This window comes from Nannobrachium achirus (genome assembly GCF_963921795.1).
Source record: "Nannobrachium achirus genome assembly, chromosome: 4".
NCBI classification, from domain to species: domain Eukaryota; kingdom Metazoa; phylum Chordata; class Actinopteri; order Myctophiformes; family Myctophidae; genus Nannobrachium; species Nannobrachium achirus.
The window spans coordinates 61927711-61945946 of NC_137813.1; the positions used below are offsets into that span (position 1 = coordinate 61927711).

The window sequence follows — 18236 nt, forward strand, 5'->3', positions numbered from 1 at the left end:
CATCAGGAGACAGAAATAGAGAGTATATCCTTACACTCCTCACTAATGACACGGACAGATGATAAGATTCACCTTCAAATCAAACACACAGCTTCCAGTGAGGAGGACAGACAGTCTTTCCACAGCTACAGGAGGGAATACTGACCCAGACTACTGGAACCTGCTGCTGAGCTGAATTCACTGTGAAAGTAAACTACAGGGAACCTTCTAGAAGAGGGAGTGTTACCGTGACTGTTTGCAGCTTCACTCAGATACAGAATGGCTTCCAAGTCGTCTCTAGAAGAGGATTATTCCTGTTCTGTGTGTTTGGACATCGTTAAATACCCTGTCGTCCTGTCATGTAGCCACAGCTTCTGTACAGCCTGTCTGCTGGAATGTTGGAGAGAGAATGAACTTAAAGAATGTCCTGTTTGTACTCATAACGTGGCTCCGACGAACCCGTGTGAGGCCTTCGTGCAGGAGAAACACCAGACAGATACAGCAGGGTCTGAGGTCCTCTGCAGTCTGCATGCTGGGCAACTCTTCTGTCTGGAATGTCAGCAGCCAGTGTGCTGTGTTTGTAGAGATCCTAAGAAACACATCAACCACAGATTCAGACCCATCGGGACCGCTGCCCTGGATCACAAAAAGGAAGTCCAGAAACTACTGAGGCCTTTAAAGGAGAAACTGGAGCTCTTTAACGAAGTTAAAACACACTATGAGCAAACCACGAAACACAACAAGATCCGGGCATGGCACGCCGAGATGCAGACGATGGAACAGTTTCAGAAGCTTCATCAGTTTCTGCAGGACGAAGAGGAGGCCAGGATCACTGCACTGAAGGAGGAAGAGGAGCAGAAGAGTCTGATGATGCAGGAGGAGATTGAGGATCTGAACAGAAACATATCAACCCTTTCAGTCACAATCAGATCCATAGAGCAGGACCTGAAAGCTGAACACATCTCATTCCTGCAGAACTACAAGACCACAGTGAAAAAACTCCAGTTCACACTGCAGGACCCACAGCCACTGGTCTCAGGAGCACTGATAGACGAGGTCAAACACAAGAAGAACCTGACCTTCACAGTCTGGGACAAGATGAAGGACATTGTCTCCTACACCCCTGTCATTCTGGACCCCAACACTGCTCGTTCATGTCTCATCCTGTCCGACGATCTGACCAGCGTGAGCCATGGAGAGAAACAGCACCTTCCCGACAACCCGGAGAGGTTTGACTGGTGGTACGACGTCCTGGGTTCCGTGGGCTTCAACTCGGGGACTCACAGCTGGGATGTCGAGGTCGGAGACAACAAAAAATGGGCAGTGGGCGTGCTAGCCGAGTCTTACCAGAGGAGAGGAAACGGAGGGGGCCAATTCTGGAGAGTAGGGTTACGCGAAGGCAAATACAAAGCTGTGTCCTCATCGGGGTCAGGCATTGATCTCACGTTGAAGCAGAAGCTGCGGAGGATCAGGGTCCAGCTGGACTGGGACGGAGGGAAGCTGTCCTTCTCTGATCCTGATACTAACACACACATACACACCTTCACACACACTTTCACCGAAACACTCTTTCCATACATTAACACTGGTCATGCTGTCCCTCTGAAGATGTTACCGGGGAGAATCTGTGTGACTCTGGAACCATGCAGTTACGCATGAAGATGATGATGATGGTGGTGATGATGAACATGATGAAGACAAACTATCCAGACTTGAGGGCCATTCACACTGAGCACTATAACTTAACAATTATGTGGAAAAAGAAGAAAATAAAAACAAAGGGTATTCATTAAATGTACATTAGTATGTTTTAATTAAATATTCAAATATCCTTTTTCAATCAAAGGTGTTATGGTCATGATTCACCTGGATCCTGGGTGGCTTGATTCTATGCTTAAAATAATTGATATAAATATGTATGTAAGAGTCCATGTGAAAAAAAAAGAGTTGAGGTATTTTACTATGAATTGTATCCGAATAATTACACCTTTTTTGTTGTACTTCTATGCAATTTTTCATTAATAGAGCAATACAGAGTCACCACACTTTGTATTGATCTCAATTTATTGTCATCATTCACACACACACACACACACACACACACACACACACACACACACACACACACACACACACACACACACACACACACACACACACACACACACACACACACACACACACGCACAAAACACATCCCAAATTCTTGTATTCTTTTTGTATGAGTGTATTTTAGATTTGGCCTCAGGCCAGTTTTTTTTCTAAGTCATGAGATGGCGGGCCAGAAGATAATGTACTATACTGGGCAGAGTCCTATTTGGGATTACTTTGAATATGACTGTGTTTCAGATAAGAGTAAACGACTTGTAGACAATGATAATACGGCATGTGGTGCATTACCCAAGGGGAAAAACTCCACAAATCTAAAAGTCCAATCGAAAAGCGTGCATGAGACGGCTAACCTAGCGTACCTTGGTTTACACTTACACGTGCACCCTGCCATACCTATTCTGGGGGGAACCAAAAATAGGAGATCTACAAGCTGTAGATAGTCTATTTTTGGTGAAGAGATTTTTGACAGAGATAGGTAGATTGAAAAAAGAATGCACCAAGTACAGTGCAACTCAAGTCAGTTTTACTCAGTATGTGGTTAAACTGAAGTGATATTGCACGCTCTGCTGGTGCACACAAGTAGGCCATACATGGCCATGAGTGCACAAGTTGCAATTTGGCACCTCAACAAAGTGCAGTTCTAGGAGCAAAAAGAGGAAAGAATGTGCCACAGAGGCACAAAAATCCAGGTCCAGGCAGGTCCAGTGCAGTTCTAGTTATTATTATTGAGGATGTATTACGTAATGGATTTAATGCCCTCAGATCCTATTTTCCCCAAACAACCTGGAGCTTTAATAGCAACCTGCAATGTGCTAGTGTCCACCAAAGGGGGCAGTAGCACTGCAACTCAGAGGGTTTGAATCATTTTGATTGATTGAAGACTTTGTTAGATTTTTTTTCATAGGAAAAGGTACAGTTTCATGACGGTACAGTTCACTGGTACAAGGTCTACTAAAAGGAGATCCTAGAAAAGACTAAGCTTATTTCCACAGGAAACCATTAAAGTATCTCATATAACATCTCATATAACATTCAATGTTATATCTCATATAACATTGAATTTCTGAACATTCAGATCCTAGATCAGTGAGTGACATTACACTCATGTTCAATTCAATGCAATGGTTCTCAACCCTTTCAGGCGGCGACCCCCAACATAATCATATTTAAACTGGGGACCCCCCACCCTGACGAGCACTAAGAGTTTGGTTTTTCTTTTGTCTGTAATTCGATGTTTTATGAGTTAAAAAAAGGATCTCTCAATGTAAATAAGCCATGTGCTTACTTGAGCTTATATCCTTTTAGTTGACCTTGTACTGTCAATCAATCAATCAATCAATCAATCAATCAATCAATCAATCAATCAATCAATCAATCAATCAATCAAGTTGTGGCATTGAATTTTGTATTAATAGCAAAAAAATACACAGCACACCAGTCCTTGTGAGGTGCCGGCCAACGGGACAAATACTAGCAAAAAAGAGTAGAGCCGCTGAGCCGCACACTCGTAGCTGCCGATGTACATTTATTAAAGGACGACACAGAATAAGATGCTTCGACAGACAAGCTGCCTTCTTCAGGGCTATACGAGCAATGGTCAAGAAGACAATAAATACCTGAAAGGCACCATGGCCGATCTGGGGGAGTGACACTCAATCAGACCGTGCATATGGAAAAGTACTGGGTTGAGAAGGAGCGCACACACATAGGTGAGGGATATGCATTACATCCATACATAGTAAATCATCAATCTCTAATTCGAATGGCCAAATAAACGTATACATACATGTATCAAAGGCCTAAACGAATAAATTGCCGAAGCAAAATATTAAATAAGAAAAATAAACAAAATGAATAATAATACAGTGCCAAAAACACCACAGTGATAAATGCAGTGTAGAGCAATAAACAAATTAGTATACACAAATCATAAGGGCTATAGAGGGCCTTGGCCTGGTTCAGTTAGTAGATATAACCAAGTAATAACTATTAGCCTATAGGAGAAACTTGCTGTAGGAGGGCCTCCTATAAAGTAAGAAGAACAGAGGCAATTAAAACAAATTCAATAAGGATCTATAAAAACGGTTTAAGATCAAAGTCAATATTAAGACCCATAGGTGACAAAGTTTTAAGAGAATAAATCCATGAAGATACAATGTTCCCCCCTCTTCTAGGCACATTAACCGTTTCAATACCAATATAACGCAGCGAGGACACAGGATGATTGGCCTCTGCGAAATGAGCTGGGACAGGGTAGTTCATATTTTTACACCTGATGGTACTGCGGTGCTCTGCAATACGGACTTCCAGTTCTCGTTTGGTCATGCCAACATAAGCCTTACCACAAGGGAAGGTCAAGAGGTAAATAACCCCAGTGGTCGTGCATGTTATTACACCTTTAATAGCAATCGTTTTGCCAGAATGAGGGTGTTTGAAGGACTGGCATTTGTGTGTGAAATTACATTGGGTACAGGCAATTGGGTATGGCAAGCTATGGCAGCTGCCATACCTTGGCTACAGGGGGAAATAATAAAATGTACCTTTCATTGTGTCTGTTGCTAAGGTATGGCAACATGACTGGTGTCTTGCACGCGCGCGACACCAGTCATGTTGCCATACCTTAGCTTTTGCTGAACTGACGCCACTGGGTACAGGAACCACATCTGTAATTACCAGCAGGAATAGGTGCTAATGTACATTGTGAAGGCATGGCAGGAGGAGGGGGTAAATCAGACTTCATGAGGTGGTCTCTGAGATTTTGACCACGTGAAAAAACAACCATGGGGGGTTGAGAGAAGGCTTCATGGAGTAACTTGTCAGACCTGAGGATATGCCAGTGCTTATTTAAAATAGTTTTAAATTTTTCAGCAACACAAGAAAGCGAGTCGAGAACATAACAGGAGACCGACCTTTATTATCTGACCGTCTAAGGAACAGTTCTGATCTGGGTTTCGAATACATTTTTTGTACAGCATTGTGAATTTGGGTTTTATTATAACCCCGGTCTTTAAACTTTTTCTGCATATCCAACAGGTGACGGTTGCAGTCAGTTGGTTTGTAGCATATACGTTTCACTCTACAGAATTGACTGTTGGGCAAACTGTTTTTTTAAGGGAAGGGGGTTACCCAGGGGGCAAACCAGCCTTTTTTTAGGAAACCTGCATTTGCCCCGACATACAAAGTTGTCCACCAGAAATATTATCTATGACCCAGTAGGATCACAACCTATATGGACAACCCGGTCAATTTGTACAACAAAGTCCAATATGGCCGCCTTTAGTTTTAATGGGGGGTGAATAGGGCAAAATTTTAAACTGAGGGATATTTCCACGAAACTTCACAGGTTGATCAATGGTATACATATGAACATTTTTTGTATTGCAAGTTTCCATGAAATCCAATATGGCCGCCACAATATGGCCGCCATAATGTAAGGACCCAGAAAATAGGTTTTGCCTCTAACTTCTGAACCAGATGAGCTAGAAACGCAAAGTTGGTGTCTATTTCATGGTGTCTGACCATGGGAGACTCAATGGAATAGCTAATTTTATTATTGGGTGTGTCTGGACCTTTATTGTGCATATTTGCAAGATGGTGGACTCCCAAAATAGAGCTTTAACATCATTTCTACCATGATTGTTGACTGCTTTTGCAAATACAAGCAATATGAATCCATTTGCTAAGATTTATGGCACAGAAGGGACTTATACCTGTATTATTCTTGAGTTTGCATGTTGTCAAAATGGCTGTAAACGAGATATTATATTTCCTGTCCGATTCTACTGTATGTAGTTGTAGCAATGACTTCAGATAAAATCAGAGACCAAAACAATGTATCTTAGAAATTATTTTTTAATTAAAAAAAAAGAAAAAAAGAGAGAGATTATCTCAATGAAATGAATGCAACTGCCTTTTTGGGTCTTTCACACATAGACATGCACATGCTTTCCAACAACTTCAGCTTCAGCTTCAGGGAAATTATAATGAACACATGATTAAAACAGGCTGCATTATAAACTAGAAATACTGTTCCTTCGAAACAGTGTGGGCTCGCTTCCAACCCAACAAATAGGATACTTTAAGGTACTGTAAGGTACAGTACCTAACAGTATTGTACTGTACCTAACCTTACTATACTGTACTGCACCTTACTGTACTGTACTGTACTGTAACTTACTGTACTTTACTGTACTCTACTGTACTGTACCTTACTGTACTTTACTGTACTCTGTAACTTACTGTACTTTACTGTACTCTACTGTACCTTACTGTACTGTACCTTACTGTACTGTACTTTACTGTACTCTACTGTACCTTACTGTACTATACTATACTGTACTCTACTGTACCGTACTGTACCTTACTGTACTGTACTCTACTGTACCTTACTATACTGTACTTTACTGTACTCTACTGTACTTTACTGTATTCTGCTGTACTTTACTGTACTCCACTGCACCTTACTGTACTTTATTGTACTTTACTGTACTTTATTGTACTTTACTGTACTCTACTGTACCTTACTGTATTGTTTTGTACTTTACTGTACCTTACTGTACTTTACTGTACTCTACTGTAACTTACTGTACTTTACTGTACTCTACTGTACTGTACCTTACTGTACTTTACTGTACTCTACTGTACCTTACTGTACTGTACCTTACTGTACTGTACTTTACTGTACTCTACTGTACCTTACTGTACTGTACTGTACCTTACTGTACTATACTATACTGTACTCTACTGTACCGTACTGTACCTTACTGTACTGTACTCTACTGTACCTTACTATACTGTACTTTACTGTACTCTACTGTACTTTACTGTACTCTACTGTACTCCACTGTACCTTAATGTACTTTATTGTACTTTACTGTACCTTACTGTACTTTACTGTACTCTACTGAACCTTACTGTACTTTTACTGTAATCCCAGATCACATCTGTCCTCCACTATGTCTGTAACCAAGGCGTTCTTCTATGTGCCACTCCAGACTGAGGAGTGGAGCATGACTTTTATTGTGTTTGTGGATCTGATTTGAAAATGCATTGGTTATCTCCCTGAAAACCAACAACAACCACTAATACGGCTGATTGTCCCTGCGGGTTCTACGATATATACTGTAAATCCCATTGCCCGGGATCCTAAAACCTTATTCTTTTTAAGTAAAATTTCTAAAACACTGCAAAACATGTCTCAAAGACAAATACAAGCAAACGTCTCCACAGTAACACAGTAACAGTTGTTTGTGTGTGTGTGTGTGTGTGTGTGTGTGTGTGTGTGTGTGTGTGTGTGTGTGTGTGTGTGTGTGTGTGTGCACATTGTAGATCAACTTCATAGCAGTATTAAGTGGTCCATCTATGTTTTTTATTAATAATAAAATCTGCAAAGTAACAAGTAACTGAGGCTGTCAAATGCTGTATTTATAGTAGAGTATATGTAACAAAAATGGAAAGTAGAGTAAAAGTACCTCAAAATTGTACTGTAGGTACAAGTACTTGTATATACTTGAGTAAATGTACTTGGTTACTTTGCAGCACCACAGAACAGCCAATGACAGACAGGCCTTTAATCACAGCTGTCTCAATCAGTAGAGTGGAGAGGGACATTTATAGATATTTGTAGTTTTAACTCAGAATATATACATCACACAGCTTAGATATTTGGATCAAATCAGAGAGCAGACCTGTGTGAAAGCAATGATATAGATAGCATATCTGAAGTGTGAACACTGCAGCCACAGCGCCTTAACATAAACATGGGTCTATTATCCTTCTCTCCACTCTGTCCCCACTCACTAAACCCATTGGAAATGCATTGGGTGCTTAAAGTTAAACATTTTTATTTTTTTATATTCATACTACAAAACATTTCAAAACCAAAAATACAAGCACACGTGTCCTCAGTAAGCTGAACACATAAAAATTTGAATGGTGTTGAATGGTGTAAGCATTTAAGAGATGAATCGCGCCAAAGTTTTGAGGAGATACTGACTGACTATAAACTAGAAAATTTGCAATTTGTGAAATTGCGAGTGTGGTTGCCCGCCCCGCCCCGTTTCGCCAGGCGATTGCGTTGTCATGTCGCATCCGAGATCGCTTGTGTTTCGTTTTGAGAGGGTTGTTCCCCCTGAAAAACACGTTTTGGCATGAAACGGTTACGTTTTGCGCGTCTGTGGCGCCCCTAAGGGTCGAAGTGGAAATGCTTTTGGGGATTTGTTGAATATCCCACCCGCGACTTGTGGTTAAAATTTGGTGTTGACTGGATGTTTCGTTTGTGATTTATGGCTATTTCTTGCGAAATGGGCCCCTCCCGTTAACTTTGGAAGCCTGTTACGGACGAACGCTATGGAGTATCAAAATATCGCTTGAATATGTTTATCGCATGGGTCCATAGATCATCTGTACCGATTTTTGTGACATTTGGAGAAAATATGTGGGAAAAAGAGCAAAAAGTGTGTTTTGAAGAAAATTCAAAATGGCGGAAAATCTATCCTGACGCAAATGGGCGGGGCCTATATTGCGAGATGCGTTATGACACAAGGAATCCAGGGAAAAAAGAATTTAAATTTTCCGACCTACGGTTCAAGAGTTAAAAGCAAAAACGTAAAGTGAGCTGTTATAGCGCCACCATGAGGCAGACTGATGTAATTATTTTTTATTTAATCCTTGTACGCATTATGAACCTCCTCTCCAAGTTTTGAAACTGTAGCCCCTATGGTTTGCGAGAGAAAAATAATTGAATGTGAGTTTTTGCATTTTCCCATTCAAGTCAATGGGGAAAATTAATTCACTAATAAATTAATATCAATTAAACGATACAACTTTTCTCTTAGCAAAGTACAAGCACACGATTCCCGATGAAGCCGGTCGATTTGACATATGGCGCGAGTGTGTGGCGCAAAAACTGTGGGGCGTGAAACGCGGCGAAATAAAAGTTTATAAGGAAAAAAAATAAACTAGAATTGACAGAGTCAATTTTGACAAGTGTGCCTGCAGCTCGCTAAATGCGCGACCTTGTGTAGCGGTTTGGACTGTGAGACCGTCCGCCGAGCCTGCGTTTCGTTGTGAGAGGGTCGGTCCCCGTGAAAAACGCGTTCTGGCACGAAACGGTTACGTTTCGCGCGTTTGTGACGCCCCCTAGGGGTCGAAGTGGAAATGCTTTTGGGGATTCGTTGAGTATGCCACCCCCGACCTGTGGTTGAAATTCAGTGTCGACTCGACCTTTTGTTTGTGATTTATGGCTATTGTTTGCGAAACGTGCCCCTCCCGCTAACTTTGGAAGCGCGTTACGAAGGAACGGTATGGACTATCGAAATATCCTTTGACTATGTTTATCTCATGGCTTCATAGATCACGTGTACCGGTTTTTAAGACATTTGACGAAAATATGTAGGAAAAGGAGCAAAAAGTGTGTTTTGGAGAAAATTCAAGATGGCGGAAAATCTATCCCTACGCAAATGGGCGGGGCCTGTATGGGGAGATGCGTCATGACCCAAGGAATCCAGGGGAAAAATAATTTTAATTTTCCGATCTACGGTTCAAGAGTTACAGGCCAAAACGTAAAGTGGGCTGTTATAGCGCCACCATGAGGCCTATTATTATTTACTATTATTAAATAATATTATTACTATTATTTTTTACTTAATCCTTGAAATCATTATGAACCTCCTCTCCGAGTCTTGAAACTGTAGCCCCTATGGTTTGCGAGAGAAAAATAATTGAATGTGAGTTTTTGCGATTCCCATTATAAGTCAATGGGGAAAATTAATTCACTAATAAATTAATATCAATTAAACTATAGAACCTTTCTCTTAGCAAGTTACTAGCACACGATTCCCGAGTAAGCCGGTCGATTTGACATATGGCGCGAGTGTGTGGTGCAAAAACTGTGGGAGGAGTAGCGTGGCAAACTTTGGGGAATCGTATGGACAGACTTAAGTAAGTAAATATGAGCGAGAACAAGAAGTGTCCCCATGCTATGCATAGGCACACTTAATAAAGTTTCCCTAGAACTATAGTGTGTTGCCCTGTTAGGGCAACCACACTAATAATGAAGATAACATACGTGTGCTCGCCTTCCAGGCGAGCCCACAATAATGCAAATAATTGCTAGTCACTATCACTGTCATGTGTACCTATCCTGCTGCATCTTGTCTCCAGTCCTTGGCAACGACACCCCAAGTAGCATGCAATTCCCTTCTTCGCACATGAACAGTTTTTCTGGCAGCCTTTGATACAGCTACATGATATTGCCTTGTCCATTGAGATAGGCCAGGCTGGCTCTGTAGATGGACAGGGGACTGCCTTCCCATCACTGAGAGACCATTCATATTCAGTGAAGCAAGAGATGTCTGGCTTCGCGATGTGTGCAGTTTTATCTATTATGGCTGCTAGAGCAGCTATTTTCAGGTGCAGGCCAAAGGCATTTTCTCTAGGTGGCAGCAGCTTCAACAGGGTTGATCTGTTATTTAGGAACTTGTACAGTACACTCTCAGCTTTGCCAGGTCAAAGTCCTCCGAATGGTCAGCTTTTGATGCATATACAGCTATTGTGAGGTCTCTAGCCTGATTCTTGACATCCTCTGAGAGGGAATAAGAGGAATTTTCACCAAACTCCTGAAGTGCAGGGAGATCTAGACCCATGCTGGTCTTGAACCATGCCTTCTTTCCAGTGAAAAAGGGATAGCTGGTGGTATCTCTGCCACTCAGGCTGTGAATAAAGGGCAGGGCACGACACTGTGCGAGTCCAAGGGCTTAGACCATGTGATGGATAGGAAGATATGCATCCTGCTCTGTTCTCACCCACAGCTCTGGAAGGTCTAGGAGGTGGGTGGCAGCATGATATAGGCACATGATGATGATGTCTGTATCATCAGCATGGATGACAACTCTGTCAACTTTGTGAGCCTGGACACTGTAGATGGTGTGTAGAATTACCCTTGTGTCGGCCTAGGGTTAGGGTCAGAGACAGCAAAAAACTCTTGAGGATGCCATGTATGCCATACGACATTGGTCCTTTCAGAAAGGTGAAGCCTTTGGAGCAATCGCTGAACGGTACCAACGTCTGCTGTTAAAGGATGTGCCGGCCAACACAGACATCATACACTTTTGCTGTGACCGGTAGAGTGGACCCAGTCTTAAGACAGCTGAGCAGGAACACAGGTATGTCCATTCAAAACCTGCAAAAGAATATGAAGTCTCTGCACAATATACAGCTCCTGGTCCTCAAGAGTTTTTTGCTGTCTCTGAAAACAAAGCAAACCTTCTGGTACAACCCATCTTTACCTGAGTGGAGGATTTAAAGAAGAGACAATGGGTGCGTTTATATGCACAGATGTATTCCACTTATATTCTGAATGACTGCTTATTCAGAATAGAAATGCTCATATAAACGTTTAGGAATGGCCATTCCGGTCTGACCCGAATTAATTTTCATTCTGGTCTGAAGAGGTGGTTTATGCCGTTTCAATCGGGATACATTTGTCATATAAACGCTCCATTCGGAATGAACTGCTGTCTGAACTGCCCCCCCCCCCTTGTCCGACCTGAAGTAGGCCTACTTTGCGCATGCCCAAAGTTCTATACCGAATGAATCCTTTGGTCATGTAAACGACAGTGGATTGAGGGATACTTGTATTCAGGTCCCATGTAAACGTTTGGGTATGAAGCTCTATTCGGAATAAGTCCATTCTGAATGCCATTCTGAATGTGCATATAAACGCACCCAAGGAGTGTGGTGATCAAGGAGGGGTGTGTTGTTGATGTCCCTGCACTAGAGTCAACACAACAGGAGGCCGACACAAGGGTAATTCTACACACCATCTACAGTGTCCAGGCTCACAAAGTTGTCATCCATGCTAATGACACAGACATCATCATCATGTGCCTATATCATGCTGCCACCCACCTCCTAGACCTTCCAGAGCTGTGGGTGAGAACAGAGCAGGATGCATATCTTCCTATCCATCACATGGTCTCAGCCCTTGGACTCGCACAGTGTCATGCCCTGCCCTTTATTCACAGCCTGAGTGGCAGAGATACCACCAGCTATCCCTTTTTCACTGGAAAGAAGGCATGGTTCAAGACCAGCATGGGTCTAGATCTCCCTGCACTTCAGGAGTTTGGTGAAAATTCCTCTTATTCCCTCTCAGAGGATGTCAAGAATCAGGCTAGAGACCTCACAATAGTCTATGCATCAAAAGCTGACCATTCGGAGGACTTTGTGGCAAAGCTGAGAGTGTACAAGTTCCTAAATAACCGATCAACCCTGTTGAAGCTGCTGCCACCTACAGAAAATGCCTTTGGTCTGCACCTGAAAAGAGCTGCTCTAGCAGCCATAATAGATAAAACTGCACACATCGCGAAGCCAGACATCCCTTGCTTCACTGAATATGGATGGTCTCTCAGTGATGGGAAGGCAGTCCCCTGTCCATCTACAGAGCCAGCCTGGCCTATCTCAATGGACAAGGCAATATCATGTAGCTGTATCAAAGGCTGCCAGAAAAACTGTTCATGTGCGAAGAAGGGAATTGCATGCTACTTGGGGTGTCGTTGCCAAGGACTGGAGACAAGATGCAGCAGGATAGGTACACATGACAGTGATAGTGACTAGCAATTATTTGCATTATAATGCAGCCTGTTTTAATCATGTGTTCATTATAATTTCCCTGAAGCTGAAGTTGTTGGAAAGCATGTGCATGTCTATGTGTGAAAGACCCAAAAAGGCAGTTGCATTCATTTCATTGAGATAATCTCTCTATTTTTTTCTTTTTTTTAATTAAAATATAATTTCTAAGATACATTGTTTTGGTATCTGATTTTTTCTGAAGTCATTGCTACAACTACATACAGTAGAATCGGACAGGAAATATAATTTTCGTTTACAGCCATTTTGACAACATGCAAACTTAAGAATAATACAGGTATAAGTCCCTTCTGTGCCATAAATCTTAGCAAATGGATTCATATTGCTTGTATTTGCAAAAGCAGTCAACAATCATGGTAGAAATTATGTTAAAGCTCTATTTTGGGAGTCCACCATCTTGCAAATATGCACAATAAAGGTCCAGACACACCCAATAATAAAATTAGCTATTCCATTGAGTCTCCCATGGTCAGACACCATGAAATAGACACCAAGTTTGCGTTTCTAGCTCATCTGGTTCAGAAGTTAGAGGGAAAACCTATTTTCGTGGTCCTTACATTATGGCGGCCATATTGTGGCGGCCATATTGGATTTCATGGAAACTTGCAATACAAAAAATGTTCATATGTATACCATTGATCAACCTGTGAAGTTTCGTGGAAATATCCTTCAGTTTAAAATGTTGCCCTATTCACCCCCCATTAAAACTAAAGGCGGCCATATTGGACTTTGTTGTACAAATTGACCGGGTTGTCCATATAGGTTGTGATCCTACTGGGTCATAGATAATATTTCTGGTGGACAACTTTGTATGTCGGGGGGCAAATGCAGCACACCTTCCTTTGCCCCCTGGGTAGGTGGCAGCTATCTGCCCTCAATAGACTGTTACGGTCAGTGGGTTTAGTATACAGGTCGGTATAAAGACTGTTATCATCTCCACGGGTTATTAGTAAGTCTAAAAAGTTTAAGGAATGGAAGTCAAAGCTCATAGTAAATTTAAGGTGGTCTGAACAAGAATTAATAAACAAAAAAAAGCTCTGCAGTTCTTCACGGGTGCCATTAAATAGAAGAAATACATCATCTATGTATCTTTTCCACAACAAAATATTAGACAAAAATGGATTATATATATGATTAAAATTTAACCTATATAAAGGCCTGCGTAATTGGGGGCCATAGGCGAACCCATAGCCACTCCACTCTTCTGTAAGAAATAATCTACCTGGAATAAAAAATAATTATGGGTGAGGACAATTTCTGCCAGGGTCACAATACATGCATTAGAAGGTCTGGAATCTGGGGGACGTTGAGATAAAAAAATGTTCCAATGCTTGGATACCACCCTCATGGGGTACATTCGTATATACTGCCTCAACATCAAGGGTTACCAAAAGTGTTTCCTCCGTTATTGGTTCCAGAGATTCAATTATGAAAAGAGAGATTATCTGACATATACTGGTAGAGTATATGACAGTTTATTTACAGGTATACTGGGCATATACCGACATTATTGGGTATATACTTTTTGAGGGATATTCTGGAATATTCCTCTGTATTCAGTTATAATAGGTGATATACTGCCCCCAGCTAGACAAAGGCACACCAGGGGGTCTGGTTCATTCCTTTGACCTACAAATTGACTATTTGTTTAAAGAAAGGGGAGGAGGGCAAACAGCCCCCCTCCCAAAAAGACACATTTTAGTTTACCTTGGATATCCCAAGTATAAAGGGCTTAATTTGCCTTAACTCACATTTTCAAGTAATTACAATGTTGTAAAAAGTAGAAACTTGCAATCTCATGTACTATAATGACATTCAATGATGACTAATTAGAAACAGTTGTATAAATACATTTGACCTTATACTCTGTACTTAGTCCGTTCTTTCCCCCCTCTACAACAAACCTCTTTGCTGAAAATTGCCGATCTACAAGCTCACAATGTGTTGCATCATGACGCATTGTGAGCTTGTAGATCGGCTATTTATTTCAAAGTCTACTGTACATAAAACAGACGTTGTTTCTGACCTGGGTTCAGACAACAGTTGACGCTTTTAAAAGGGGACTTAAGACATTTTCTTTTTAATAAGGCATTTGCCTAGATGGTCCTTTTGGATGCCCTGTGTGCTTTTAATTCTTCTTTTTTTTTTACTTAATGTTCTTTTAAATCTTCCTTGAGATGTGTCTAATATGTGCACTGTTCTTAATTCATGGAATTAACAGTTTTTACCATGTTAGTTCTTTTTTTTATAAATCTTTTGCTGGCTTTGTTTTGCCATTTTAATGTAGCACTTTGAGATTTGTTTCAAATATAAAGTATGTTACAAATACAATGTATTATTATTATTATTATTATTATTATTATTATTATTATTATTACCCCCATGACAAGTACAGTAGCTCAGACCAGGCTTCCTTTATTCTGTCTTAACCAATCACTTGACTTATCAGTGTGAAAATGTGACCAATCAGGTTTCTTGCCACCACCTTTGAATTCTAAGTGCCTCACAGTCTGGCTCTCTGGCACAGTAGTAACTGCTTGCTGAAGAAGACAGAGAGGAGAAGTGTTACTTAAACGAATGGATCATTTTCAAACTTTTCGGTAAGTTGCAACTACTATAATTCTATGTAAGTAGCCTATGTTAGAGACAGGTAATAGTAGAGACATGTAACCATTTCTCAAAGCATAGCAGCTAACTAAAATAGGTGTTTGTTTTGTTTTCTGCCAAATTAAGGGGGACAAACATTGTTGATTAGATTATATTAAATTAGGTTGTATTGCTTGTTGTTCTCACATCATATTGTCTGTATTTATCAGTGACCATGTCTTTCAAACCGTGGACTGGAGGCCTTTATAACCACTTCTACCACTTTTTCGAGTCACGTGTTCAAATACTGGATTCTGATTGGCTAAATTCCGGAGGTTATGAGAGGACCACTGCCGCAAAGTTGTGTGTCCGAGATCAATGCGCCTCAGTGTACATCCGGGGACTTTCCCCCAACCAACAAATGAAGGTCGCAGCGGTCCTATGTTTACTAACGTGCGTACTATCGTCGCCGATTTATTTGGATCCAATGCAATCCGCCAACTTTAAAGCCCCTTTTCTCTGAACCTATGCCTTTCTGGAAGCGAACAGCCTCTATTTACGGCCGGAACGGTCCTTCTAACTGACGTTAGCTTAGCTGTATGCTAGACATCTTTCTCTGCATGGAGTTGGCGTCATCTGGTGGTGAGTAGAAGATGTTGTTTGTGGAACTATTTGCTGTCGTTGCGGAAGTTTTATAGGCAATAATGATTGTAACTTAAGATCCTTGCAAGTTACAACTATGTGTTTTCTTTCATGTATACGGGAAAAAGTGGTAGAAAAGCTATTTACCACTCGGGGTCGGACATTATGCTCTCATAATGTCCTGAGTGCGGGTGTTATCGGACTCGGCTGCGCCTCGTCCGATAACACCCGCACTCAGGACATTATGAGAGCATAATGTCCTCTCACTCGGGGTAAATTGCTTACTTTTATGGGTTTTAACCACTTAAACATTGCATTGCATGCATTGTGGATCCATTTTGTATTGTCCCTCTGCACCAAATCTCTTCAACAAACACTGGGTGAAAAGTAAGTGAAATTATAATTATGTCTGCATATGGCTGTATGTGTCCACCAAATGCAAGAAGGCATTTATGCTTAACTAACTTTGTGAATCATTCTCTTTGTTTATAGGAGGCTGTAAGACATTTTCACAACTCGGAAAACAACGAACACAAACTATCCCCGCAAGAAAGGTAACTATTTGTTCTTTGTTGTTCTTTGCTGTATCACTGTGTAATCAAACCAATTAAATAATATCACATATTGTAGGCTAGTAAAAAGACACGCTATTAAAGTGCATTGGCTATTTGAATTGGGGGGGGGGGGGGGGGAAGTGCATTGGCTGGAAGGGAAGAAACGGTAAACTGTGGGGGAGGTGTGAGTTGTTTTAGGGGGTGATTTCTTCACAGGAAATGCCTTTTCTGGAATACAAACTAATGTGTTGCTTCTCTCAACAGTATCAACTCACCACACAATCTTGGTGTCATGACACACGTGCTGGAGCAGGTCAGCATTGCTTTTCCTGACATAGACGGTGACTTAATAAAAGGTAAAAAATATATAATTTCCCCATTAATGTCCTGTGTGTTTGTTGTGTTTTTTACTCATTTAGCTTTGAAGTAGTCACGCATGGCATGCTGGACCAGTTCCTGTTTTGACTGAGCCTGTGATGTGATGGGAACGTGTCACTGTTACTGCATGTCATCTTTTCGACACCGACTCTAACCCTCACCCTAACCTTAACCTCTGTGGGTGCATGTGAGTTGTCCCTGCCGACCTTGCGTGGAATAAACCCTGTTACTGACCCATAATATCAGACTGGTTATTCTAAATATCTTAGTAGTCATGATACTACAGTGTTCTATTCCTCATTTTCGTGATAACACCTTTGAACTGGTTTAATTAGATTGTGTTTGTACATAAACAACGAAATAAATCCTAAATGCATTTTCCTTGTATTTTAAGCTGCCTGCAGGACCCATTTTGAGTCTTTGAAAAGGAGCCATCGACTGGACCAGCCAGAAAATGCTCTCCGCAAAAAGAAATTGACTATGTCAATGAAGCACCGACAAGAAAGACCAGGGTAAGTTTGGAACTGTTTTTTTTTTTTGCTGTTGTTATTATGTTTTACATGTTGTATCAATGTAATAATGGTAATTAAATACATACAATTAATTGCTATTCTATGTTTTACAGTTGCTGACCACCAGGAGTGCACATCTGGAGACAGATGAAGAAAGAGCTGTGTGGTCGCATGCATGCTGGGAGCTGATGTCAGACAAGGATGTCTATGTTGTCCAGTTTGGACGGAGAGGAAATGGGGACACTGTTCAGCCAGCGATACACTGCACAGAACTGCTCATTTTTGTAATTATTGTCCCCTTTGTGGGAGCAGAACTGTTGACAGTCGCTGTTACATTTTCATTTCGAACATTCGAACATTTTTTACGCCACCATTTTACAATTTTTTTCCCTTTTTTTTTTACAATTTGTTGTTTCTTCTACAAATGTTTTCTGAATGCTGCATACTGTGAAGTTGAATATTAATCTGTTGCACATAGAACACACTGTGAAGATGTTTACAAAAGTTAAGTACAGTAGCCTACAGTACAGTAGCAACTACTGGAAAAAATATGCTGTTGGCGTATAGAATATGTCAAACTGTTTGCACATGTACATCTGAGGATGCTCTTTTCTTTTCCTGTTGCTCTTTTGCCTTTTGCACTCTATTGCACTCCACTTTATTTTTTACGTCTTACTACTATTTACTATTTACACCTTTTTAGATTATTATTATTTTTAGATGTGGTTTGCTGTTATTATTTCGTTTTTTGATATACATGCGTTTTCATGTCAAGGATCCCCACAATTGTAATTGAAAACTGACACCATGTATGCACCATTTAAAT

The 18236-nt window shown here is 41.0% G+C and overlaps 1 protein-coding gene across 1 annotated transcript; it reads left to right on the top strand.

Moving 5' to 3' along the window:
- Positions 1-258: 258 nt before the first annotated feature.
- LOC308283058 (E3 ubiquitin-protein ligase TRIM35-like) lies at positions 259-16468 on the top strand (the record flags this gene model as incomplete). Its single annotated transcript, XM_080723445.1, has 3 exons — positions 259-983; positions 1164-1481; positions 16459-16468. 3 exons carry the CDS (start codon positions 259-261, stop codon positions 16466-16468), a joined length of 1053 nt encoding a protein of 350 aa, XP_080579571.1.
- Positions 16469-18236: the final 1768 nt, after the last annotated feature.